We start from the raw sequence: 26,681 nt of genomic DNA, 5'->3' as shown, positions 1-26,681 counted from the left end.
AAATAGATATTCCCATTCACATTTTCTTCTGGGTAGTCTAACTTGAACCCGGATCTCCACCACCCTCAGGCAGGTAAGAACTGTACTTGTTATATCAGTAGTGGACCCTCACTTCATATTTACATCCAGCGCTGTAATATACCATGCAGCCTATTCACTCGCACGGGTCGGAAGGGGTTTCATTATGGTCCATGGTCCTCCAATTTCCCAGAACCTTTGGGAAATAAAATGGCTGTTGACACAAAGTCCTATGGTGCTTCATCTGATGCAAAGTTCCCAGTGTTTGATTGGAGTCAATACCAATTTTCTGTGCTGGGTCTTCACTGCTCCATGTATCCTGGGGTTTCCCAGTATTAAAGCTGTCAGGCAATACCATATTCAGGCTAGTACAAAACTTCCTCTGGTGGTGATTGCTGTATTACCTGAATAAGTCATTACTTGTACAGGTATACCCCGCATTAATGTACGCAATGGGTCCAGAGCATGTATGTAAAGTGAAAATGTACTTAAAGTGAAGCACTATCTTTTCCCCACTTATCGATGCATGTACTGTACTGCAATCGTCTTATACGTGCATAACTGATGTCAATAACGCATTTCTAAAAGGCTATATAGTCTCCCCGCTTGCGCACAGTTTCGGTACAGGTAGGGAGCCGGTATTGCTGTTCAGGACGTGCTGACAGGCGCATGCGCGAGCTGCCATTTGCCTATTGGGCGATATGTCCTTACTCGCTAGTGTACTTTAAGGGAGTGTCCTTAAACCGGGGTATGCCTGTATAGGATAATGGAGTGGGGCTCAGTGAGTAATGACACTGACTATAAATGATAACACTAAGTTTGAATCAGGGGAACTGGGTTCAAATCCCAGTGTCAGCTCCTTGTGACCTTGGGCAAATTACTTTATCTCCTTGTGCTTACAAAAAATAGATTGTAGGCTCATCTGAGCAGGGGCTGTGTCTGTAAAATTGTTATGTGCTGCCTTACACTTTACTTTGAGTTCCATTGGGAGAAAACTGCTATTTGAAATAACATTATTATTATTATCCCTTTTCAGCTTTTAAAGGCAGATATGGCCACTTAAACCAAAGTGCTTGAAGGACTTGTGTAAATTAATCAGACTGTCCAGCTCTTAAGAGTTTAAAGTAAATGGCCATTCGCTTAGACCCATATCCACTGAAGGCTGGGTACACTTGCGTGGGCTCTAATGCCCATCCACATAGATGGGAGTGAAGACTTGCTAAAGCTTAGCATCATTTAGTAAATCTGTGCCTAAGGTGACGTCCATACTTAGCGTGACATCGCGCATGCCGAGAACAAACGTCCATTTCTCAATGAGCCCAATGGCGCGGTCGATTTTTCGCGCAACAAATTTATTCTGTGGCGGCCAGGTCACGGGAGCAGTTCAGCCAATGAGGGCGAACCACTCACGTGACGTCACTAGCACGCCTCCCTGTCGCGTCTCTTCCTCCAGATCCTATAGCCTTGGATCACATACGCAGCAGGCGTGCGCGACGCCAAGTGCTCCATCATGTGCGACGCCATGCGCTCCGTCGCGCGCCCCTATTATATCCGAGGCCTAAGAGAGAATAAGGCGCTGTGACACAAACCTTAAAGCAACTGTGTCAAACAAGTAGCTTGTGTTTAATGGGAAATCCATTCTTTAATATACTATACAGAAGTGGTATAATGTGACCTGCATTTAGTCCATGGCAAAATGATTGAGTTAGATTATTAAGAAGGCAAATGCTCCCACTTCTTAATGAATCTGTCTGACAGTCTCCTGATCTACTCAGACAAATATCCAACTCCTTAACAGATGCAAGTTGGAAGGGATTCAACACAAACCCAGAGCTGTCATCACACTGCAACTCTACCTGCTCAAGTGGGGGCCATCTGTGGTTTCAGGGCTGTGTGTTAAGAGTAAAGATGGTTGTCACTGTCTGCTCCTGCAGACTTTTAATGGACAGTGTAACAATACTGACAGTGCTGACATATGCTGTAGTGATACTCTTGGCATTTTGCTAGAGTGCTGAATAGGAAGTGTTGCTCATTTTATGTTATTTTTTTATGTTCAGACCTGAAGCAAAAAGGTAATCTCTTTAGTTCCAGTGGGACTTGCATTGCAAAGCGGTACCGTGTCACTAAAGGGTCAGAGCAGGAGTGTCACTTGCCCTGCCTCTTTGACATAATAACAAGGTGTATTTCTTGTACGGGTTCCAGGGAGATACTTGCTTAGGTCTGAAGGCTGTACCATTCCCTTCCCTCAGCTGCCACCTGGAGGTGCGCGGACAGAAATAAAATACCTGTGAATGGCCCAGATTCACAAAAGGGTGCTAAGATTTAGCACGCCTTCACTCGCATTCACATGACGTGGAGTAAAGGCGTGCTAAAGCATAGCGCCCTTTCGTGGATCCCAGCCAATGCGTTTGCATGTCTTCCATAAACCTGCCTCCGTCACCCCATTATAACTCCTTAGGCCTCATCCATAGTGATCGAGAACGCGCACGCGGCGCAAACAAGAGTAGGCTCCTCTATGAGGCCTTCCATTGTGCGTGCGAGCGCGCGCGCAATGAAGCACGGTAGCATTTCCAGAAGACACATTTTTTGTGTTTTGGTGCGGCGGCCGCCTCACGTGTGCGGTTCAGCCAATGAGGGCGAACTGGCCTCGTTACGTCATGGGGCCTGGCCCGCTGCGATGAGTGACCGCCGCACTGCGCGGTGATTTTTTCAGACATACATTCAAATTGTGATTAGAACTGGCGACGGAGCGCTAGGCCACGGCCCCCGACGGTTCAGCCAAGGAGGGTGAACCTGCCGGGTGACATCATGACCGCGCCCTTCACGCCCCCCCCCTTTTCCCCTGCAGCTCACTGCAGACCAGGGAACTCTGCTGCACGCGCCGCCAACCTCGCAGGCACGCGTGCAGCGCAGGCAGCGGGCCGCAGCCTTACAGTGGTTACGCTGCCGACGAGAATTTTGGGTAGCGACATGCAAATGAGTACTCAGTGGATGTGTGACTTTTAGCTTCCTTCTTATCCACGTTATTATGAGGACTCCTTGGAGATTATTTCTCACTGCATTAAACAGCTCATCCAACATCATTGAATCCAACTGGGGATTTCACCGCAGAAGTTTACATGTTCCAAAGAAGTGCTGTTTACTGCCGTTTATCTCAAGGGACACGGCAGCAAAAACTGCCTTACCCTAGAGAGAGGCCGGTTACTTTCGTTGAAAGACAGGAAGTGTATTTCACATCGCTGTTCCAAAATAGCAGCCGATAAAACTCCTCATTAAATAAATGTTTTTTTTCTAAAATCTGGGAAATGTTTTTTTTGGGGGCATGATGCAGACAAAGGAAGTCTTTATACTCCGCAACCTTTAATGGAGCTTAAATAAATCTGATGAACCAATCTTTTTAGGGCAGAAGATCAAACAGTGTTTTTTTTTTTTTTAAAAAGCCTGACAATAGTAAGGGTGTCTTTGAAAACTGCAAGTATAGTTTGGAACATCTGCAAAACATTGCAGTCCAGTCGCCGGGAGTAAGACAGTGCTGAGATCCAAGGAAAAGTCTGCATAGGAGCAAAGGAATCTGTAAAGCCATCTCATATTTTCTCACCCTTCTGGCATATAGCAGTGACATCTGCTCGCGCTTTGTACTTTCTGAGACACTTTACTCTGGCTTTCAAAATGCAGACAGTCATTCTGTGTGGGCGATATACTCCAAGCACCGGCTGACACAATTGTACAGTTGGCTGACATATATTGTAAAATAATCTTGAGCGCAGAGCTTACAATCTGGGTGTGCACCCGGAGTAGAAGCTCTCCTGGGTCACGTGGTGCTGGCGCTGGTTGGAAAATGGGAATCTGTGATTTTTAGATTAGGGGTTCTCAACCTTTTTTGAGCCGGGGCACCCCTGAAGGATGTTTACAATTTTGGAGCACCCCTGCCTCACTCACCCTCACTCTCCCCATGTTTTCTTACACGCATACACACACACCGTCCTTTTTACAAGCACACACCCTCTTCTTACACACTCTAGATTCATCCTCACACATCATACTTCACAATTATACATCCCCTTCGTACACAGCACACTCGCCTTCTTTCTTAATCTATCATAAATACCACATTCACCCCTTCTCTCCCTCACCACATACCTTCTCCCAACCAACAAAAAGCACTAACCTCCCTCCTCTCCCAAAACAAAGCCTTCAAATCTTCCAGATACCGGTGACGTTACCTGTAGCACTTCTTGGTTTTTAAAGGGAATTCAAATGACTGTCCAATAAGAGCCACAATTGATGATGTTGCGGTTTACAATTGGCCTTATATTTGGCAGCCATTTTGTTTCCCCTGGAGGCAGATTTAAACCCTTTAACAGCACAGATAGGTACACAGATAGGTATCTCAGGAAACCGGGGGTCCCCACAGCTGAAAATGGCAGCGTTAGGCCCTGGTTCCACTCGGGTTAAAAAAAAAATGAGGCATTAGTAGGTGGGACTTTTCTTTTAATGCAAAACAACGCTATCCGTGTAATTGGAATTTCTCTTATGTTTGATCCATGTAGTGCAGTCCTCAATTGCACAAATTATGCATCCCCCGCCCCCCCCAAAAAATGAGCCCTATAGTTCAGAATTGTGTCGACGACTATGGTAGTATTTTCTAAAATGATAAGCGCATCTTCACTCCAAGATCCTTGAAGTTAGTCCTAAGGAGGAACTATTCACTATACTCTACAGCTACGATTCACCATTCAGACAATGGCAGATAACGCCGAATCAGGCTGCAATACCCTGCATTGTGGCTTGGTTAATCTGGGCCTGTGTACTAAGGTATTTTGGAGCAAAGAACGTGCATTTGTGTGCATTGCAACATTTTTTGTAGCACAGTTGCGTCAAATGTCAGGCTATGGCCCAAGTCACTGCGAGCATGCGCGCGTTGGAGCGCCTGGCGGCGCGTGCACCATTTTCCCCTGACGGCGTCCTTGTCTAAGTACAATCTACAATGTGAATTTGCTTAATGAACGAGCCTGACTGATGTCTTTTTTTTACAGCACAATGCAAGATGACTTTTTTATTCTTCATGAACAAGAGTACGACAGCCTGTTGGAATCGCTCTTCAAGACAGAATTCATAAGTCTATTATCCAAGCACTACGAGGAGAAAACACAAAGGAAACTACCTCTAAAGTTTAGCAATACGTGAGTAGCGGACACTTAAAGCTGCAGTTCAGTCTTTTTTTTTTTTTTTTTTACATTTATTTTTTTACTTCAATAGTTTCATGTGTGCAATCTCTAATTACCTAAAGAACTGTACAGCTGCAGGTCAATTCGTTCTCCATATATTGATAGGCCGAAATTTGGTGACATATTAAAAGCTGGGATTTGTTTATAATCTGCTTGTCTGTCAGTGGAAGCTCATGAATATTCATGAGCACTCTTGCACTGACATGTGCTAGAGGGAGGGCAGGGCTGACAAAGGGGTGTGCCAGGGCTTGTGACAGGACATGAAGGGGCAGTGCCTTAGCAAATGGTTGTTAAAATAGAATACAAGAAAATTGGTCTTTCAAAGTTGTTTTTTTAAAAACAGAAAATGCTAAAAGTATTTTTTCTTACTACAGAACTGATTTATTAAAAAAAACCACACATGCAGGATATTGCCTGAACTGCAGCTTTAAGCTTTGAACTGGACTGAAAAAAGGCATTAGGCTGAACTGTAAAAAGGGGCATTGCCACCTAATTGGTAGAAGTTTCCTTGACTTCCTCTTATTGTATCCTGATTACATGCTTCATTGTATGTACTCTGTTGCCTGTGTAATATATATTTTTTTTAGACTAACACATTTGGTTATGTTCAGAAAAAGGCTTTACCTCTACCCCGATTACTGCAGCGTTGGAATCGTTAGACTATTTAAAACATTCTCCCTCTAGACGTATTAAAGCAGCAATCCAATTTTACTGTGGCACCGCAAGCTACGGGGACAACGACCCCCACACCCCCCCACACCATTGCTGAGATATTTCATTTTGAAATTCCCTTACAAGAATTCTTGTTCGGAAGAAACAATGTGGCTACTGGGATCAGCCAATAGAAAGCGTTGACCTCATTGTAAGAGATGACATTGCAGCTATTCGTTGGGTGACCCAGCGGCCATCTTTGTTTTTTCCAGGCAATCAGGGGGTTGAGCCTGAGAGCTCAGTTCTGAAGAACCCACTTGATTTTGGGGGGTGGGGCGGGATTGCAGCTTAATTTATCAGTGCCCTAATGACGTGCCTGATGCAGCATGATGTACCAGATACGTCTTAGCCAGGCAATGAAGTGCGCAGGCAATCAAAACGAACGTGGAGTCCCCCTTCCCCCCCACCCTACTTCTGTTTCCGGCATCCGGGGTCTTGCCACTGTTATGTGATTGCCCAGGAGCGATCACATGACCCGCAAGTGCCGGAGGTCGGACCCCCACCACTCTAAAGGTCAATGTATTCTGAGCTCACAAATCTCATTTTCATTGGTTCATTTGCTCAAAAAAAAATCTTTTTTTTTTTTTGTTTTGTTTTTTTATGTTTGTGGCAGACTTGATATGAAGTTAAAAAAGGAAAACTGGGGCCCGTGGAGCGGGGGGAGCGGCTCCCGTCAGGTGCAATTTATTCAAGGGTTTGGAGATTTAGCCATTCTGAAACACAGCAACAAGGTGCTACAGGTCAGCATTGGACCCGGGCTGCCAAAGAACTCCCGTAAGTAACGTCTTCTTTCGTTATCCATTAACACCGAAGGACCTATCAACATCACCATGGTCATTGCCTTAATGCATTTCATTTGACATGTCTTTAAAAAAAATAATAATAATTTTTTATTTATATATATATATATATATATATATTTATATACAGTGTTCGACAAACCTATACATTTGCTCGCCCCGGGCGAGTGGATTTAACCCCCGGGCGAGTAAATATTGGCCCAAGCAGCACACGTTTGGTACTAGGTGGCGAGTAGATTTTTTGGTGATTTGTCAACCACTGTTTATATATATATATATATACATATATATATATACATACATATATATATATATAATACATATAGTACATAAATACATATATATATATACATATATATATAAATACATATATACATATATATATAAAGAAAAAAATGCAGTAGCGCCACTAGTGATACAAGGTGATTAAAACAATATAAAAATAATAAAAATTTTAAAAAAAATGTGTATATAGGCAATGATATATCAATCTAAAAAAACATATATATATAGAAATCTAACGTGCCAATAATAGTGATTACATATATAAAAAACAAAAAAAGAAAAACAAAAATGTAGAAAGTCCAACCCTTAGTACAAGTCCAGAAAAAATTGAAATTGGGAACAAGATGACAGCCAGGGATCCACGGCTGCTCTCAGAAGGAATAACCAATTCCAGCAGAAATCTATAGAAAGAGAAGAACAGAGAGCGCACGTCCCATAGTGTAAAAAAGTAAATTTAATGTTAAAAAAGAGGACAAGGGGATTAAGGGCACTCACAAAAGTACAAGAATTAAAAGCAGTTTGGTGGTGATTATGCTAGGAGATAATGGTGTAAAGCAGGGTTGCAGACCTGTCTGAGACATGTGAATGTGCTCGCAAGTGATATTTTCATATGCTATATGCTATACGGTGGAGGGTTTTTAGTCACCTTATCATTCACCATAACTTAAACTATACACACACACAGACACACACATACACACATACACACACACACACCTCTTGCATTGTATACATGTACATTATTCCAAAATCTTAAGTAGTAGTGTCTCCACACACAGCATCACAGCAACAGCAGAGTATTCATAATATTCTGCTTTACTCTTCTTTTCCAATAAATGCTCAATAATCTCTCAGCAGGTTATAAGTAGACATGTTAGGAATGTGTAATTTAGGGGGAATAATTGTATGTTGCTCTTCACAAGGCTAATGGATCACATAGGTGTACAAGTAGAAAGTAACTTTCACTACATTCATGTACATTACACATCACTTCTTTATTAAAGGGCCTTACAAAAGAGGCATATATTTTGGGACATATTTATTAAGCCATACTTTTCCATGAGACACAGAAGTAAGTGTGTGTGTGTGTGTGTGTGTGTGTGTGTGTGTGTGTGTGTGTGTGTGTGTGTGTGTGTGTGTGTGTGTGTGTGTGTGTGTGTGTGTGTGTGTGTAACTTATAGTGAATGCAATGATGTGGCTTTCCTTTTTTTGCAGGTCCAACGAGGAGGAACCTTACTGAAGGGAGAGGCAACAGAAACAGCGCTGCGTCCTTTCCAAGCAGAGCCGCTCCTCCACCACCAGGTAATGCAACTAGTGTGTTTACAAAAGTCCGGGGGCATTTCTAATGCCTTTTTGGGCCATGTGTACTAAATGGTACTACGCCTTAACCCGTTATTGTGGCTTTATGGCGTCCCTAGTGCATCATGAGCAAATGCTCGTTTCCCAGGGGCTCATTGAGCTTGACCGCACCATCTAAAATGGTAAATATGGGTCAAAATGCCCCGAGGGCTCTTACGTCTTATAACAGTTTCTCACACTGGGTATAATCCAGCATACATAAGCGCCTCTCGGGCGATTTGGGAGGAAAATGGCGGAGATTTGCCCACTTTGGAATCAAAGGGATTTATCGTCTGCTGACATGAATTAAGATGAGGAAACTTGTATCAAGGACAATGTAGAAAGATACTAAATCTTTCTGCTGCACGTGTATCCCACCTCTTTACCTAAAAGGGGCATTGGAAGCAGCCTTTTTTTAACACAGGTTTGAAGCAGGGGGTCTCTGGCGCTGAACCCCACTCATTTCAGCTCCGGGGACCCCTTGCTTCCTGAGATACTGACGTCTGAAGGGAGCACCGGTATCTCGGCAAAGTTTAAAGCTCCCGCGTCACGCGGGCCAATAGGAAGCCACGCCGAATTATGTGCGGCTTCCTATTGGCCCGCAGGGCGCGGGAGCTTTGAAAATCCGCCATCGCTTGAACCCAGCGAGTGAGCGGCTAACGGCACCCCCTAAAGAGGTAAGAAAAAACCCACCCCCCAAATAAATACAATCCCCCCACCCCTAAATACATACAATCCCCCACCCCCAAATACATACAACCCCCCCCACATACAATCTCCACACCTCCGAAAAAAACAAACCGCCCCCCAAATACATTAAAAAAACAAACCACCCCCCAAATACATACCACCCCCCCAAATACATACCACCCCCCCAAATACATACCCCCCCCAAATACATACCACCCCCCCAAATACATGCAAACCCCCCCCCACCATATATTTTTTACTCCCACCCCCCCTCCCCCCAAATACATACACACTTCCCTACCTTGAGGATGGTCTCAGAGAGACTCGGCCGGGCCCGGCTGCTCATCCTCTCGTTGCCACCGGACCCTGTACCTACCTGCACCTACTTCCACATTTTCCTCTAGTTGATAAATGTCAATTAAATCTGCTGGGTACATTAAGTATGGCTGCCAGTCAAAATGATCACCCACCAATTGGATTTTTTAGCATTGATGTAACACATACTGATAGGGGTGGAGAGCAGACAATATATTTTCTTATTCAGGCAGGTGGTATAAGTGGATATTGGGCCTTTCAAAAAAAGGGTTTCAAAGATAAAAAAAAAAAATAAACATTGAAAAAAGGTCAGACACATGACAGATGTGATTGTTTGAACTTTAAATACTTAAAGCAGCAAAACGTGAAATCATTTTTTTTAAAGAAATTAATTCCGTAGTATTAGATAATAGCGACTGGTTTTATTTATTATTATTATAATTTCAACTCTTAATGCCATTGTAATTAGTTTTAAAGCATCCTTGGATTTCTATAGCAGTTTTTAGCCCACCTCTCAAACAGTGCAAGATATTTGCAACACTTTCCTGTTTGTGATCATTTGTTGCCAATGTTCCCAGCAGTTTGAGCTGAAACCTGTATCTAGTGATGTACCGAGTACCGGGTAATTACCCGGTACCCGGCTTACCCGGCACTTTTTCAGCTACCCAGGAAATTACCCGGATCCGGCAGCAGGGGTCTGGAACCGGCGCCAGACAATTTCCGAGCAGCTTTAGATTATGAAGATTGAACACTTACCTGAAGCCGGAGGCGGAAGGGGAGGAGGACCGTGGCGACATTGTTTAGCAGCAGCGGATACCCTGGTGGCGGTGGCAGCCAGCTCCTCTCCAGCTGTCCAATAGGAACGCTCCTCCGGTCACATGGTTCCCCGGCTCACACCGGTATCAGCTGTGTGCTGTGTCCTGCTGCTCCCACCGTCTGAACAAGGACATCTGCTGCTGCCACCGCCACCAGGACGTCTGCTGCAGCTCCCAACGATGTCGCCGCGGTCCTCCTCACCTTCCGCAGCGGTCTTCCTCACCCTCCGCCGCCGGCTGGAAGTAAGGGTATGCTACCTGGCCCGGTGAAATTGACCATTTTCCCCCGGGTACCTGGTACCCGGCAAAAAAAGAGGACTCGGTACAACACTACCTGTAACAATAGATACTGTTACCTTAGCAATATCAGGGTACATTGTGGCTGCTGAGTTACGCTGACTGAAGGATTGACTGAAACTGAAAGGCGGCCATTATGTTAGGCACGCAATCAGGATTTTTACAGATTTATAACAGGAGCAACACATGATTGTCAGCTTAGGTAAGAATGTAGAATGATACATTTTCACATGTGTTACATATAGAAATAAGAACAAAGGGGGCAAAGTACTATTGCTGCTTTAACACTAATTAAATCTGGCTTTGATAGCATTGTACTGGTGTTTTATAATGGTTTAGATTGAATTAGTGAAATATAGCTTGATAAAAAGTGGATATGTACACATCACGAGTTAAACTAGAATAACGCTGACCAAAGTTAGAAGAAAATGTTGATGAATTCTGCCACAACTGATCTGGTCATTATTATCTGATGTTGTCTAATTTCCTAAATAGAACGTGGGGGGAAAAGTTGGCAACATAAAATAGGGTGTCACGTTAATAAGACGAACTTGTTAAACAGGTGGAATCATTGAGTATAAGAAAAGATTGAATGTCATATTTATGCATTCATAGCCGGAATAAAAGGTCTAAAACATATAGGTCAGTAAGTGGTTAAAGGGCCAACCCCATTCTCCCTTTGTTGGGTGTGATACAAAAGAAACCTCTTTTCTTGACTCCTCTAATCAGTGTCGTTGAGACCATTAACACAAAGCGCCCAAATCAAACAATGGGAAATATTTACAGCTGTCATCAGATTCATTATTCTTCTAAACAACTGTGACACTTATCATTGTCTGGAACTCCCTCCTCTCAACGTTCGACAAGCACTTTCCCTACCCAACTTCGCAACCCATCAATTCAACAAAGCATTTACTCACTGAAGTATGCGCTTATACACGCCCAACCAATGCACTCAAATGTACTCCTGCTGTGTCTGTCCCTTTCCCCACATGCTGATTACATTGTAAGCTCTTCTGTGCATGGACTCCTCTTTCCCAATGTTTCATTAATGTCTTGATGCACTTATTCCATCTACATGATATATCTGTACTTGCAAAATTAACAAGGGTTGCTCCGAAATTCTAAGAAACCAACCTCCTCCCTCCCCTCTTCTTTCTCTCACCCTCCTACCCCATCTCTCTCCCCCCCTCATCTCTCCCCCTTTCATCTCTTCCCCCCATCTCTCTCCTTTATTACCTTATGATGTCCCCAATTCTTTCAGCCTCTCTCCCCTTCTCCCGCGTTCTTACTTTCTCCTCACGCGCCAACTGACTTCCTCTTTCTTTCTTTTCTTTCTGTCTAAACTTTATAGCTATCTAACTCTCCTCATCTGCCACCAGGTTATGTGCATTATGATGTCACTAGTATGATGTCATATGCCAGACACATAGCCTATCAGGTACAAAACATGGAACCTACCGTTCCTAGCACCACCTCTTTGGAGTGTTCGAGAGGATCCAAACCATGACAGTTCCCTTATTTGCATACATAAAGTAATCCTTCCAAGTTTGTTTGTACTAGGTCTTATAGTTTGGGTGTACATTCTGAAGTGCGTGTGTGTTTTTTATTTTATATATATATATATATATATATATATATATAGTTCTTGAATCGTGAAAAGTGTAAAGCACTTTTTATCTGGTTTGTGCTATCAGAGAATAAAATGTACACACCTACATGAACATAGTAAGGCAGCAAAACATGTAATTACAGAAGCACTAGAGTTGGCACCTTCGCTGTATACAATACAACATGCTTTATGAGCTTCATTTCCAACTAAAGTCATGTATTCTCGGCAAACACAGATATAGCTTAGGCCCTGTAACCATTCACTGGAAAACTGTCCACAATACACAAGTTCTGTCTTAGTCAATTACCCTTATTATATATAGACTTTCTGGGAAGTTTAATGGGTGATATTGGTTCGAATTTCTGCTATAGAGTCACTTAGCCAGGATGGGGAAAGTGCCTATAAGGTGAAAGCCATTTTATTCATTCTAGTACCACTTAGCAGACTCAGAATTCATACCATTAACACTAATGTATTTCACATTTATAAATAGGAATTATGCAATCGGAAGCATAATGCAGATCATATAAAATGAATGTATCCCAGTTCTGTGTGATGGGGTGCTTCTTATGTGTTATTCTTGTGTTACTCTGCTCAACTGTCCTTCCCTCTTAGGGGATAATGCTATATTGTCTGAAGCAGCCTCTCTTTAATAGTTATTGCAAACATGACATCAAAGTCACGTTTCAAACAGTAACATCGGATGAATGTAAAAGCAAAGGGGCGTGAATGGTTTCTAAATAGCAACGCTGTCCTTACAGCACACAAATAATTCGAAACAATGTTATTCCCTTTAACCTGGAAGGCAAGCACCAGTGTTTAAATGTTTCCATAGATATATTATACAGTCTCTAGCGGACGATCCTGTTCTTGATCGTTATGGTATTATCTAGCTGAAGGTGGATAAGTTATATTTAATATACTTAATACTTAAAGAGATATGTATGTACATACAATTATATGTATTGTTATATTTAATATTTACGCTTCACATATATTTAATGTACTCATATAGTAACTAACATGTACTTTTAGATGTTGAGTTTTCTAATCATAGATGTTAAGGGAAATGGAAGATTTTTTTTTAAATATATGAAATCATTTTTATAAGGTGCACTATTAGAGAGGGTTGGGGTTCCTAACAATGCATCTGATCTCAGACGTGCTATTAGAAAGGGTTGGGGTTCCTTACAATGCATCTGATCTCAGACGCGCTATTAGAGAGGGTTGGGGTTCTTTACAATGCATCTGATCTCAGACGCGCTATTAGAGAGGGTTGGGGTTCCTTACAATGCATCTGATCTCAGACGCGCTATTAGAGAGGGTTGGGTCTCCTCAGGATTTCACAATATAATTATACAGTTCCTTAACTGAAAAAAGGTTAAACGCTGGAATAGTCTAAAAAAAAATCTGTATTCTTTTATTAACGTGTTTGCTTCCTTATTAATTTTTTTTACTGCTAAAAATGTAAATACTTGTATTGATTTTTTTACAATAGGATATCACCAGAATGGGGTAATACGAAACTCACCATTTGGGCATCAGCAGCAAAACCCAGCAAAGGCTTTGAACAACTCCAGAGCTGCTCATTCTGCTGTGGACCACCCAACTCTACCAAGGCAAGTCACAGGAACAGCAGCCAGGAATCCGCAGCAACCGCAAAGCTTGGACTTCCTCCGAGTGCCAGACCAAGGTGTTGCAGGGTAAGGCTCCCCACTAGTGCACTGATGCACCCCATATTAACAGATGTAATTAGTTACACTCTGATCCTAGTCTGATAGAGATGGGCGAGCTTTTTGCCAAAGTTCTAATGCACTGCGAGAATAGCGTTTCTTCGCAAGTTCGGCTGATGTCAAAAACTGGCGCCTGTGTATGTATGTGTGTGTGTATATATATATATATATTTATATATATATATATATATAGACAAATGGAGACCAGGGGATCCTGATAGCCAAAAAGAGACAGCACACTGCAGGTATGGTATCAAAAAAGTGTATTCAGTAACACAAGGCCGCCAACGTTTCGGTCCTCCCAACGGGACCTTCCTCAGGGCAGGGCCCTGAGGAAGGTCCCGTTGGGAGGACCGAAACGTTGGCGGCCTTGTGTTACTGAATACACTTTTTTGATACCATACCTGCAGTGTGCTGTCTCTTTTTGGCTATCAGGATCCCCTGGTCTCCATTTGTCTACATACTACTTATGGGACAAGCATCTGCCTCCTGCTACACACACACACATAGACATTGTATGTATATATATATATATATATTTATATTTATTTATATATATTTTTTTATATATATATATATATATATATACACATATATATATATACATATATATATATACATACAATGTCTATGTGTGTGTGTGTGTGTATATATATAAGTTTTTTTAATGTGATTTCTGCATAAATTTCACGATGCGCAAATTTGCTTAATTATGTGAAAATTGGACAGAGCAAACATCAACTTAAAATGTAAGCAACCCACTTCAGACTGTTTAAAGCAGCAATATAACAAAAGCGTCCGATTTGCTAAACAAAGGACGTCCTGTGAAATTCTCCGAGGCACAGGAAAAATATGCCCCCGGTGGTCTCCCCCTATTCGCTTTCCTCCAGATCAGACACTTCTTAACAACGATCTCCCACAACTCCAAGTTTGAAAACCCCTCTAACTTTGAAAAGATATGTGCGGTAGGAGCATATCGGAAGGGTCTGATCTCTGGGATTTATATGGGACTAGCACACGCCCTGATACCCGTCAACCATAGCTATATGCTTAAATGGACTGCAGACCTCAACATAGAAATAGATAAAGAAGACTGGGAGGATATCTGGGATGCCGCAACCAAAACTTCAATTTGTACCACCATCAAAGAAAACATCTATAAAATTTTATTCCACTGGTACCTCACCCCGAGTAGGCTGAGTCAGGCCTTCCCTGGCCTGTCAGACCTCTGTTGGAGGGGATGTGGCCAGCAGGGAGACCTGGTACACATACTGTGGACCTGTCCCGTGTTGGGCCCTTTCTGGAATATGATCCGAGCCATGGTGGTGGAGATAAGTGAGGTGGAGGTCTCACTGGATCCGGTGTCATTTCTGTTGGGTAAGCCTGTAGAAGGCCTCTCTACTCAGACCAAAAAATGATCATCCTTCGTTCTAACGGCAGCCGGCCGCTCAATAGTGGCAAAATGGAAAAAAACTAGGCCACCCAACAGGGAGATGGTCCTCACCGGAATCAGGGAAGTCCGTTTGATGGAACTCCTATTGGCTCGATTAAAACAACAACTAGACAAATTCAACAAAACCTGGGAAGCTTGGCCATATGACTAAACCCCCAAAGATTACTCAAACTCTGTTCTAGAGCTTGGTGGACGTCGAGCCCTGGGCGGCCCTCTCTTAAGCCGCTCCATAACCCTCCCCTACTCCACCCCATCCCTCTCCCCCTCCCCTCTTTCTTTCTCCCTTGTAACTATCCTTACTTCTCTTGAAAAGGAGAGACGGGTGCACATCCATAAACAACCCCCCTCCAGATGGAGAGGAGGCCTTGTTATCCTTGGATTCCAACAGGTTGTGCGTAAGCTCTACTACTGTCAATTTGTTCAAAAAATATCCAATGACTTCTGTTCCAACTTGGTGTGATATGATATGCTGTACCCTACCCTCTGGAAAACCCAATAAAAAATTTGAAAAAAAAAATGTAAGCAACCCTTAAGAAAAACAAAACTCATGCAGTTAAAAAACAACAACAACAAAAAAGAGACTTCGGTGGAATTGCATGCTTTCGCATGTTTTTTGAATAACAAAAATGTTCAAACTAACTTTTACGGGTTTGCCAAGAAAGGCCCCAAACATTCATAGATTTGGCACACATCACTACGGATCGGAGTCCCAGCCGGTATAATCTGCTACGGAACCGTTTTTGCCGTGGGATCTCTCATCGCCAGTTATTTAGCTGTGGCGGGAACTTTAACTCTCTATGTATCTGCTTTGGAGCCTAATCATGTTTCTGCACATAGTTATAATAGCTACAATGAATATGTAGTGGGTCTGACGTCTTAGAGAGTAAGCCCATTATAAGATAAGCTGTGTACATTTAACACTGGAATGGAAATCTGAGCCAGAGGTTGTGGAAGGTAAAACACACTAATAATGACCTAGCAGGAAAATAAAAAAAATGTGTGCGTTTAGCTTTTTACATTATTAGTGTCTTATAATAGTAATAATTTGTTCTGCTTTAGCAATACAGTGATGTCATTGTGCAATTACCCAGTAAGATTTGAGACACTATATGGCATTCACATTGGAATATTCCGACGTGTGAGTAAGACGAGTCACACTGTTCCAGTGAGTAAATTCGGAAAGTACAGTTATTTAGTCCATGTGCCCCTGGAAAGGTCCTGTACTATATGGCAGAGCTGTGTTATTCAGCACCACAGAATGGGTGATCTGCATTTTAATAGCTAATGTCCTACAGGCTGGTGATTATGTTTCCCTATATTGGCTATTTATTAGCATTCATTGCCCTCCATGTCAATGATTTAGTAGTGTGATTTTGTTTGTTTGCAAGTAGATTTGAAGACATTTGCTCAACTCTAGAGATAGGTTACCATGTTAGGCCTTGGTCCCGCTGCGGCTGGTGGCGCGTGCGGCCGCGGGTCACCAGCTGCTTGCCTCCGTTCTGGAGGTCCCCACTGGCTCCTTCCGGCGTGGCTGACTGCGTGCTGTGACGCGTCAGCCAGCCAGAGCTACAAGGAGCTTATGGTTTCGGCGGGTGTCGCGTCACGTGACACGCAAGGGAGCCAATCCGAGTTGCCCCTCTGCTTCCCCCCCCCCGTTCCGATTTCCCGCCCCCCCGTTCCGATTTCCCCCCTTGCTCCGATTCACTCCCCCCGGTGTGTATTTGCCTGTGTGTGTGAGTGCCTGTGTGTGTGTGTGAGTGTAGGGGAGCAGGGAAGGAGCTGCGGGTGTGTTCCTTGGGGTTTTTTTGTTAACTTTTGGCCGGCTCGGGAGGAGGGAGTGGTGATGCGCGAGAGGCAGAAAATTTGTATCTCCCGCTCCCTACAGACCCCAGGTAGCGGTCAATTGCCTGTCAGCGCGCCGCCTGTCTGCAGTGCGGGCGCGCTGACTGAGGGTTTGGTCCCGCTGCGTCCGGTGGTGCGCATGGCCGCCGACCACCAGCCCCTTTCCTCTAGTGTGGAGGTCCCCGCTGGCTCCGTACTACTTGGCTGACTGCGTGCTGTGACGCGTCAGCCGGCCGATGCTGCAAGCTCCTTGTGATTTGCAGCTCTGACGCGTCACGTGGTGCGGCAGTCAGCCAATGAGGTAAGGAGGGAAGGAGCTAAGGATGGGAGGCGCCTTGGGAGGGGAGCAGGGAAGGGAAGCTGCGGCGGAAAAGTGTGTATGTGTGTGTGTGTGTGTGTGTGTGTGTGTGTGTGTGTGTGTGTGTGTGTGTGTGTGTGTGTGTGTGTGTGTGTGTGTGTGTGTGTGTGTGTGTGTGGGTGGTGGTGGGGGGGGATGTACGGTACCACGATCTCAGACCTGGCAAAGTTTTACCACGCCCCGCTCCCGGCTCCCTACAGACCGCATATCGCGGTCAATTGCCTGTCAGCGCGCCGCCTGTCTGCAGTGCGGGCGCGCTGACTGAGGGAGCGGGGCCTTAGCTAGCGGAAAGAAACTGGTCGGCTCAGCAGAGATTACACTGGTTAAGGCTGGCTGATGTTTAAAAGAATTACAAGATTTCAGGATAAATGAGTTTCCTTGGACAGGCTCCTGAAGAAGGGGCATGAGTTCTACAGAACAGTTGCTATGTGACATTGCTACTTTAACCCTTCAATGCCATTGTCAAGCAATACCTTACAGCCCTCTCTGGAACTAAAAAGGCTGATAAGATATAAATGGATGAAAAAGACGTTTTCCACGTCTGTGACTACTAGGTGATATGCTGTAAAGCAAGGGTGGGCAACTCCAGCACAAGTGGCTCAGTCATAATGACAGAGCCACTGATTGAGCCACCTGTGCTGAAGCATTGATACCCTGAAAATCTGACCTGTTGGTGGCCCTTGAGGACTGGAGTTGGCCACCCCTGCTGTAAAGCCACTCACCCCCCCCCCCCCCCCCCCCCCCACTGGAGAGGACGAACAGGTTCATTCAAATGAATGCGAGTAGCAGCATCACAGCATATTGGATAGGGCCCAACCAATGTAATTCACTGTAAATTAATGACTGAAGTTACGAATTAAATAGAAATAGCAGTGCTGGTCCGGCTGCGATAGAGCAGGGGGTCTCCGGAGCTGGACCGCATTCATTTCAGCTCCGGGGACCCCCTGCTTCCCGAGACACTTATCTCTGTATGGGGTTCCGGTAGAAGCTCCGGATGGTCTGTGTGGGGCTATTGAAATGGCGGCTTAAATGTCTTGCGGGCCAATAGGAAGCCGTGATGTCACCCCTTGCAGCTTCCTAAATACCTACGGGAGGTATTTATCTCTTGAATCAGGGGGTCCCCGGAGCTGAAATTAATGGGGTTCAGATCCGGAGACCCCCTGCTTCCCACCTAGTTTAAAAAAATACACCGTGTTTTGCTTCTTTAAGAACAACCTTTGCAGAGGTCACTCTCTTTTTTTGGGGTCAATCAATACTGATTTACAAAGATTCGATGAGTTTAACACACATCTAAAAAATCCAAGATAACAATCTAATGCAGGGGTGGGCTACTCGTCCTCAAGGGCCACCAACAGGTCATGTTTTAAGGATATCCCTGCTTCAGCACACCTGGCTCAATCAGTGGCTCAGTTTTTGAGTTGTGCTGAAGCAGGGATATCCTGATAATCTACCCTGTTGGTGGCCCTTGAGGACTGGAGTCACAAACCCCTGCTCTAAGGCTAAAGTTACCACTGTGACATAACCATCTTGTCCTGACAAGGGTCTTATATGGGAGCAGAAAATGATGTCCCCATTATCTTTTCTTCATCACTGAAGAGACGGTGCAGTAAATGCTGATTGACACTCAGTGGTTTTAGATGAGGGCTACGTGCTCAGAGCTTCTCATGGTGTATGTATGTATGTCTTTATTTATATAGCGCCATTCATGTACATAGAGCATCACAGCAGTAATATACGTGACAATCATATAAATAACAAATAATATAAATAACTCATAAGTGGTGTAGTGCTTCAGACATAAAAGTAACATTTAGGAAAAGGAGTCCCTGATCCGAAGAGCTTACAATCTAATTTGTTGGTAGGAAGAACATACAGAGACAGTAGGCAGGCGTTCTGGTAAGTGCGTCTGCAAGGGGCCAAGGTTTATGTATGAGGTGTTAATTATCAGCCATGGTGCTACTCATGTGCTTCCTGAAGCAGGTGTGTTTTAAGGTGGGTCTTAAAGGTGGATAGAGAGGGTGCTAGTCTGATATTGAGGGGAAGGGCATTCCAGAGGTGTGGGGCAGTCAGCGAGAAGAGTTTAAGGCGGGAGAGGGCTTTAGCTACAAAAAGGGTAGAGAGAAGGCATCCTTGAGCAGAACGCAAGAGTCGGGATGGTGCATAGCGAGAAATTAGGGCTGAGATGTAAGGAGGGGCAGAAGAGTGTAAAGCTTTAAAAGTGAGGAGGAGAATTGAGTGTGTTATACGGGATTTGATAGGAAGCCAGGAGAGGGATTTCAGGAGGGGAGACGCTGAGACAGATTTCGGAAAGAGTAGAGTGATTCTGGCAGCAGCATTTAGGATAGATTGTAGGGGAGACAGGTGAGATGCAGGAAGGCCAGACAGCAAGCAGTTACATTAGTCGAGACGGGAGAGAATGAGGATCTGTGTCAGAGTTTTTGCAGTAAAGCAACAGAGGAAAGGGCGTATCTTGGTAATATTACGGAGGAAAAAATGACGTTTTTTGCTACCTTTTGAATGTGAGAAGAGAATGTGAGAGAGGAGTTGAGTGTGACACCTAGGCAACGTGCTACTACTGGGTGAATGATAGTACTAACAACAGTAATTTGGAAGGAGGAAATTGGGCCAGGTGTGGGAGGAAATATGAGGAGCTCAGTTTTTTCCATGTTAAGTCGGCGGAGGGCCATCCAGGAGGATATAGCAGAGAGACATTCAGAAACTTTAGTCTGTACAGCAAGTGTAAAGTCAGGGGTTGAAAAGTAAATTTGTGTCTCATCAGCATAGAGGTGATATTTGAACCCAAGAGATGTGATTAGGTCACCTAGAGAGTGTGTAAAAAGAAAAGAGAAGTGGTCCCAGGACAGAACCCTGGGGTACCCCCACAGAGGGATCGATAGAGGAGGAGGAGGAGGTGTTTGCAAAAGAGCTATTGAAAGTATGATGGGAGAGGTAAGAGGAGATCCACGTTAGAGCTTTGTTATGAATGCCAAGAGTATGTAGAATGGGAAGAAGAGGGTGGTCCACAGTATCAAATGCGGCAGAGAGGTCGAGTAATATGAGCAGAGTGTAATGATCTCTCTCTTTGGCAGCATGGAGGTCATTAGTTATTTTACTGAGGGCTGTTTCAGTGGATTGAGCAGTGCGGAAGCCAGATTGTAGAGGGTCTAGGAGAGAATAGGTGTTGAGAAAATGGAGCAAGCGAGAGAATACAAGACATTCAAGGATTTTAGAGGCAAAAGGCAGGAGGGAGACAAGTCGATAGTTAGAAAGACAGGTAGGGTCAAGCTTGCTGTTTTTGAGTAATGGTATGACTGTTGCATGTTTGAAGGAAGAGGGAAAGGTACCAGAGTAGAGGGAGGAGTTAAAAATGTGTGTGAGCGTAGGGATTATAGTAGGAGCAAGAGGTTTTAGGAGATGGGAGGGAATGGGGTCAAGAGAGCAAGTGGTAGAGGGAGAAGAGATCAGCAACAACACATCATCCTCCATGACAGCTGATAAAGAGTCAAGGAATGCAGGAGGAGAGTTAGGAAGAGGTGTAGGATGGGGGGAGGATAGAGAGTGGATGGCCTGAGGTATGGATTCCACCTTTTCCTTGAAATAGTCGTCAACGTCCTGAGGTGAGATGAAGGAAGAAGAACAGACAGCAGAGGGTGGTCTGAGTAGGGAGTCAAAGACAGAGAAGAGTCGGCGTGGATTAGACTGGTGCGCGTTGATTAGGGAAGAGACACAGTGAGACTGTCAGGCATTACAAGACACCACGGAAAATCTGCAGAGTACAAGTCAAAGACGCTTTGTGCTCAGCAGCCGCTGCTTAACCAACTTCTGAGTTTTAATGCTGAGACCTTGTTGATTTAGCTACGGTGGGCCAGCAGTGTACAAACCACAGGTTGCAATAAAATGTGCTATGAGAAGTATTACACACAAAAAAAAGCAGTTTAAGCATAACAAAGAAATATATGCGCTTTGCAAAACTGCCTAATTACTTGCAAGAAAAATATATCTTTATGGAAAATATCAATGTCAACTGCAGAAACGACATGTCGTACAATCAAAAGTCGCTTTTCCCTTTAAATGTAAAAAAAAATGCACGTGGCAGTAGACTTGAAAGAAAACGCAGGGTTTAGATGTAATCTTTTGCCATATGATGTTGATTTTAGAAAGGATGAGGTGGAATCATATGCCAGGAACAGCAATGAAACCCAGATTGAATGCAGATTAATCACAAAATATATGTTGAACGTGCAGTGCCATTAGACTGAAAAAAAATAATGGCGTTGCAGTAAATTGAAAGCCCGCAGGCCTGTGTTTGAAGTGGTGTTTTACTAGTGTAAAATATCTGATAGCCTTGCAGGTTTAAGAAACGGATCAGTGTATCATCATGTGATCCATCGGACTGCAAAACGTGCTTCACCCCATTGTCATAAAGGGTCTTTTGGAATAATGGTTTAGTAATTAAGGGCCGGGGGGGGGGGGGGTGTGTGTCCTGAAAAAAAACTGGCCAAAATGTGATAGAAAAACAGCATCAGATTAACCACAGATAAAAGACCCATTTAAATCTGGTTTTGTTTATTCACCAGGGTTAGGACCAGATTTAGCCAGCATACATCTATCTAGCCCCAGAATGCAGATGCAGTGACTACACCACTTTATAAATGCTCAATTACAGGGATGAGTTTTTAGATGGGTCCTGAAGATTGGGAGAGGAAGAGCTTGGAGGAGAGAAGATGAAAGACATCAGGTGGGACAGAGGAGTACAGATACAAGAGAGAAAATAGCTCTTTGAAGAGCACGATGAGTGACCCGGTACATAGAGAGAAAACCTTCCCACCACTAAATCTAATGCCCCTTTAACCCTTGGGGTAACGTTTGACACTGCTAGGGTGGATTGCGTTCGAACATAATCTTACAGGAAGAGGATGGAGCGATCACATGATCCGGTCCCCCCCCCCCCCCCCCCACCCCACTCCAAGGGTCAAGAATGTGATATCTCAGTTGTATGTGATCTTTTACTTGATTCTCTGAAGTCCTGTTTTATTCATCATCATGTCTGTGACTTGCTGTTTCGGAAGGTGCCCAACAACTATAGAACAGCTCCACCTGCTGGTCGGTATTGATGAGAAACACCCCCCTTGGATTCCATACCACTCAATGTCCTATTACAGTGGTTTCCAACCTTTTTTTGGTTAAATAGCCCTAAAAGAGACATGGTTGGGGTTCCTCCGAATTTCAAATAGCAACTCTGTGATCAGATGCATTGTAAATTATTCTGTATTTGATACAATTTTCAAAGGACCAGAAAATTGCAAAGAACCCTTTAGGGATGACCTGGGAACCCTTGTTGAAAAACACTGTCCTATTATATGGACATTAACAGTGGCGGGATGAAGTTAAAGGGGCAATTCCCCCAATAAGGTGTGTTTTTTTTCTTCTCTTTCTCTCTTGCCTGAACTTGGGACCCCCGGCACGGATCAGTGTTTCCCCGATGTCCAGTGACACTCATGTTCAGCAGCAGGGAGCCTGGGGTCTACCAGGCAATTTGGTTGACCCAAAAGGTCCACGAGGTCGGGGCTCGATTCAGCGGGCAATAGGAAAGCCATGACATCATCGGATGACATCATAGCTTTCTACTGGTGACTTGACGGTGATATTTGTAATTTGCGTGTCAAAACAAGCACAGAAATAACTACAAATATCTCGAGATCCAAGTGGTCCCCGTATGTCAGGAGACCACAGATCAGCACCCCCCTCCCCCCCCCCCCCCAATTTAGGTAAACTGAAAAAAAGTTCAGAGATGGGATTGCTGATTCAAGTGCCGATTCAGTTGTACTTAGTGGATTAAACACAGACACATACACACACAGGCAGAATCGCACTGTATAAATATTGACCGAATAGCAAACTCCATTAGTTTCAGATAAATTAGGAAATATTGATGCAGAAGTTTTTTTTTTTGTTTTTTTTTTTACAGGAATGCCAAAGTGAATTTTGTAAATCATTTCTGTGGGAAAACAGTAGATATTTTGGACACACGATATGGTGTATCACCGTATAAAATACAAGACCTATATAGAAACGCTCCCTAAGAGCCCTAAAAAAAATTAAACGGTTAAATGCTAATTTAATGACAGTGGATTGGACTGACCTGATCAGGGGAACCTTTCACCTTTTCCAGTTAATGCATTTAAATGAACTAGTTTGTTTTACATACCTCTGCTTTCGTTGTTGAGAATCTCTGCTGACCGCAATAAAAAAAAACATAAGAGCGCTAACAAATATATATGTGTTTCCGCTTTCCATTGCGAATCGCCGTTTTCATCTTGCACCCAGAGGCGACAGCCACCTGCTGCTCTGCAATCTGGCAATCAAGGGGCTACTCTTATTACATCCGTGTCTCTTTCTGTTACAGCAGTGCCCGTCGGCAAACATCAAACCGCCCCCCTCCAGGGGGTGGAAGACCGAAACCGCAGCCAAAGCCCAAGCCCCAGGTACCGCAGTGCAAAGCCCTGTATGCCTATGATGCGCAGGACACAGATGAGCTCAGCTTTAATGCCAATGATGTCATTGAAATCATCAAAGAAGGTAAGAGAAACAGCTGCACAATCCTCTTCATGTGCCAGCCTAGAGATGAATTTTAAGCAAAAGGTGACACGGTGTGCTCATTTGCATGTAATTTCCCAGAATCCAGTGGAAACACTGTATGCCAAGGCCTCATCCCCACTGCTCGCGGCTCACTATGACGTGCGCAGCGTGAACAAGATACGGCACTCTATGGGGCCGGCCGCAGTCACTGCCTGCGCATGCCTGTTGAAAGCGCGATGCCTTTCGGTGCGGCGGCCAAGCGCTGGCTACATCACGGCGGCGGTTCATCCAATGAGGGCAAACCAGCCACGTGATGTCATGGCCGCGCCCCCCGCCAAAAAACTTGTCTCAGCTCCCGCTGCTCTTCTCTGGATGCGTGTCCCATCGCGACCCTAGGACCGCAGATCACGGCTTAAACTGGTGCATGCGCCGCCAGGCGCTCTGACATACGCGTGTGCGCAGTGACTGGGGCCGTAGCCTACGAGATAATTTATTTATTTATAAAATATTTTACCAGGAAGTAATACATTGAGCGTTACCTCTCGTTTTCAAGTATGTCCTGGGCACAGAGTAAAACAAATAATACATGGTTACAAGTACAGTTACATAAATGAACAAGGTGTACATTATATACAAGACATTACGTGCAGAGTTAAAGAAAATATATATTATGAGCGTATGAAACTGTTACAGACCAGATTAAAGTGTGAGACAGCCTTAGATTTGAAAGAACTTAAGCTGGTGGTGGATATGAGAGTCTCTGGTAGGTTGTTCCAGTTTTGGGGTGCACGGAAGGAGAAGGAGGAACGTCCGGATACTTTGTTAAGCCTTGGGACCATGAACAGTCTTTTGGAGTCTGATCTCAGGTGATAGGTGCTGTATGTGGTAGGGGTGAGGAGCTTGTTCAGGTAGCTGGGTAGCTTGCCCAGAAAGTATTTGAGGGTGAGACAGGAAAGGTGAACTTTGCGCCTACTCTAGTGATGACCAATCTAGTTCTTTGAGCATTTCGCAGTGATGTGTGTTGTAGTTGCATTGGAGAACAAAACGACAAATTGAATTGTAGAAGGTGTCAAGTTTGCTAAGGTGGGTTTGAGGAGCCGAGCCATATACTATAGTCAATAATTGGCATTAGCATCTGCTGTGCGATACGCTTTCTGACCAAGAGACTTAGGGAGGATTTGTTCCTGTAAAGTACCCCTAGTTTGGCATAGGTCTTGGTTGTCAGGGTATCAATGTGCATCCCGAATGTTAAGTGGGAGTCAAACCATAAGCCCAGGTATTTAAAACTAGTGACAGGTGTTAGGGTGGTGTTAGCGTTAGTTCTAATCAGGAGCTCAGTCACTGGAATCTTTACAAATTTAGTGTTTGTCCCAAATACCATTGTTACAGTCTTGTCAGCGTTTAAAAACAGTTTGTTTTGGGAAATCCAGTTTTCGAGTCTCAAAAAGTCAGACTGAAGTATGTGTTGTAGGTCAGAGAGGCTATGGCTGTGTGCATATAGGATTGTGTCATCTGCATACATGTGTATTGAGGCTTCCGTACAAGCTGTGGGAAGATCATTAATGAACACTGAGAAGAGTAGGGGCCCCAGAACAGAGCCTTGCGGGACACCACAGGTGATATCCAGGGGGTTGGAGTTAGCGCCTGAGATGGACACATGTTGGGATCTTCCTGATAGGTAGGACTGAAACCAGTTTAAAGCATGTTTCCCTATTCCAGAACTCTGGAGTTTGTTAAGCAGGATAGCATGATCAATGATAATGGTGAGAAGCAAGGTGGCAGAACTGGCAGAGACGTGTGAATGTGCTCACAAGTGGTATTTTCTTTTAAGATTAAATAGAAACTCTTGCAAACTGCTGTGATAAGATAACCACTGCATTACCATAAGCACCTACACCACATAACATCTTTGTTTCTGTCCTATTTATCATCAGTATAACTTCACATCTTTGCATTAGCAAATGAACAAAGCATGCGCATATTTTGTTCGTTTGCAAATACAAGGATGTGAAGTTATGATCGGCCAGGTCAATTTCCTAGGGGAATGAGAACGTGTTTGTTAATCAAGTGTTTACCCCACCCTGTCCTTATCAGAGACCCAATAAAGATAAGGGGAGGTGGGATTCTGGCTGTACAAACACTTGCTGATCACACAGTGATATCACACAGTGATATCACACAGAAGGGAGCAGTCAGAGGAAACAAAACCCCTCCCAAATCCAACGTTAACAAATACCTAGGTGTCACATTACCCAGACAAGACCCCTCGTCACTGAATTTAGTTCTCTTGGTCGTAGGAGGGATTTCCCTTTTCAAGTATGTCACTAGCTAACCAGATTCACTTTGTGAAGCATGCTTTAGAAATCAATAAAATCAGTCCAAACTGCTGTATTTCTCCAAAACGGGGGTTCAGTATATAATGTGCCCATCTACACCAATACTTTGTGCATCCGTTTGGAGACAATTCAGGTACCCTACAGAATATTTAGCAAGATCTTATAAAGGGCCCAGAAGATTGTTTTTTGGTATGGGGTGGTAATGCCGCTTTAGGGAACACATACATTACACTGCAAAAATTCATAAATTAAAAATAAACTTCTTAAAACT

General features: G+C 44.0%; 1 protein-coding gene across 3 annotated transcripts in view; it reads left to right on the top strand.

The window, feature by feature from the left end:
* The window catches only part of MYO1E (myosin IE), a 163,664-nt gene that overhangs the window by 135,821 nt on the left and 1,162 nt on the right, over positions 1-26,681 (top strand). For 2 of the 3 annotated variants that reach the window (XM_075575812.1, XM_075575815.1), the window contains 5 exons: positions 5,055-5,201; positions 6,571-6,731; positions 8,258-8,344; positions 13,608-13,812; positions 23,902-24,074. In XM_075575812.1, the coding sequence (XP_075431927.1) occupies positions 5,055-5,201; positions 6,571-6,731; positions 8,258-8,344; positions 13,608-13,812; positions 23,902-24,074 (773 nt within the window). The remainder of the gene's footprint in view (positions 1-5,054; positions 5,202-6,570; positions 6,732-8,257; positions 8,345-13,607; positions 13,813-23,901; positions 24,075-26,681) is intronic. The other variant, XM_075575813.1, reaches the window with a different exon arrangement.

Source organism: Ascaphus truei, chromosome 18 (genome assembly GCF_040206685.1).
Source record: "Ascaphus truei isolate aAscTru1 chromosome 18, aAscTru1.hap1, whole genome shotgun sequence".
NCBI lineage: Eukaryota > Metazoa > Chordata > Amphibia > Anura > Ascaphidae > Ascaphus > Ascaphus truei.
The sequence above is the reverse complement of the archived record's forward strand: the minus strand, read 5'-3'. Positions and strand labels throughout refer to the sequence as shown.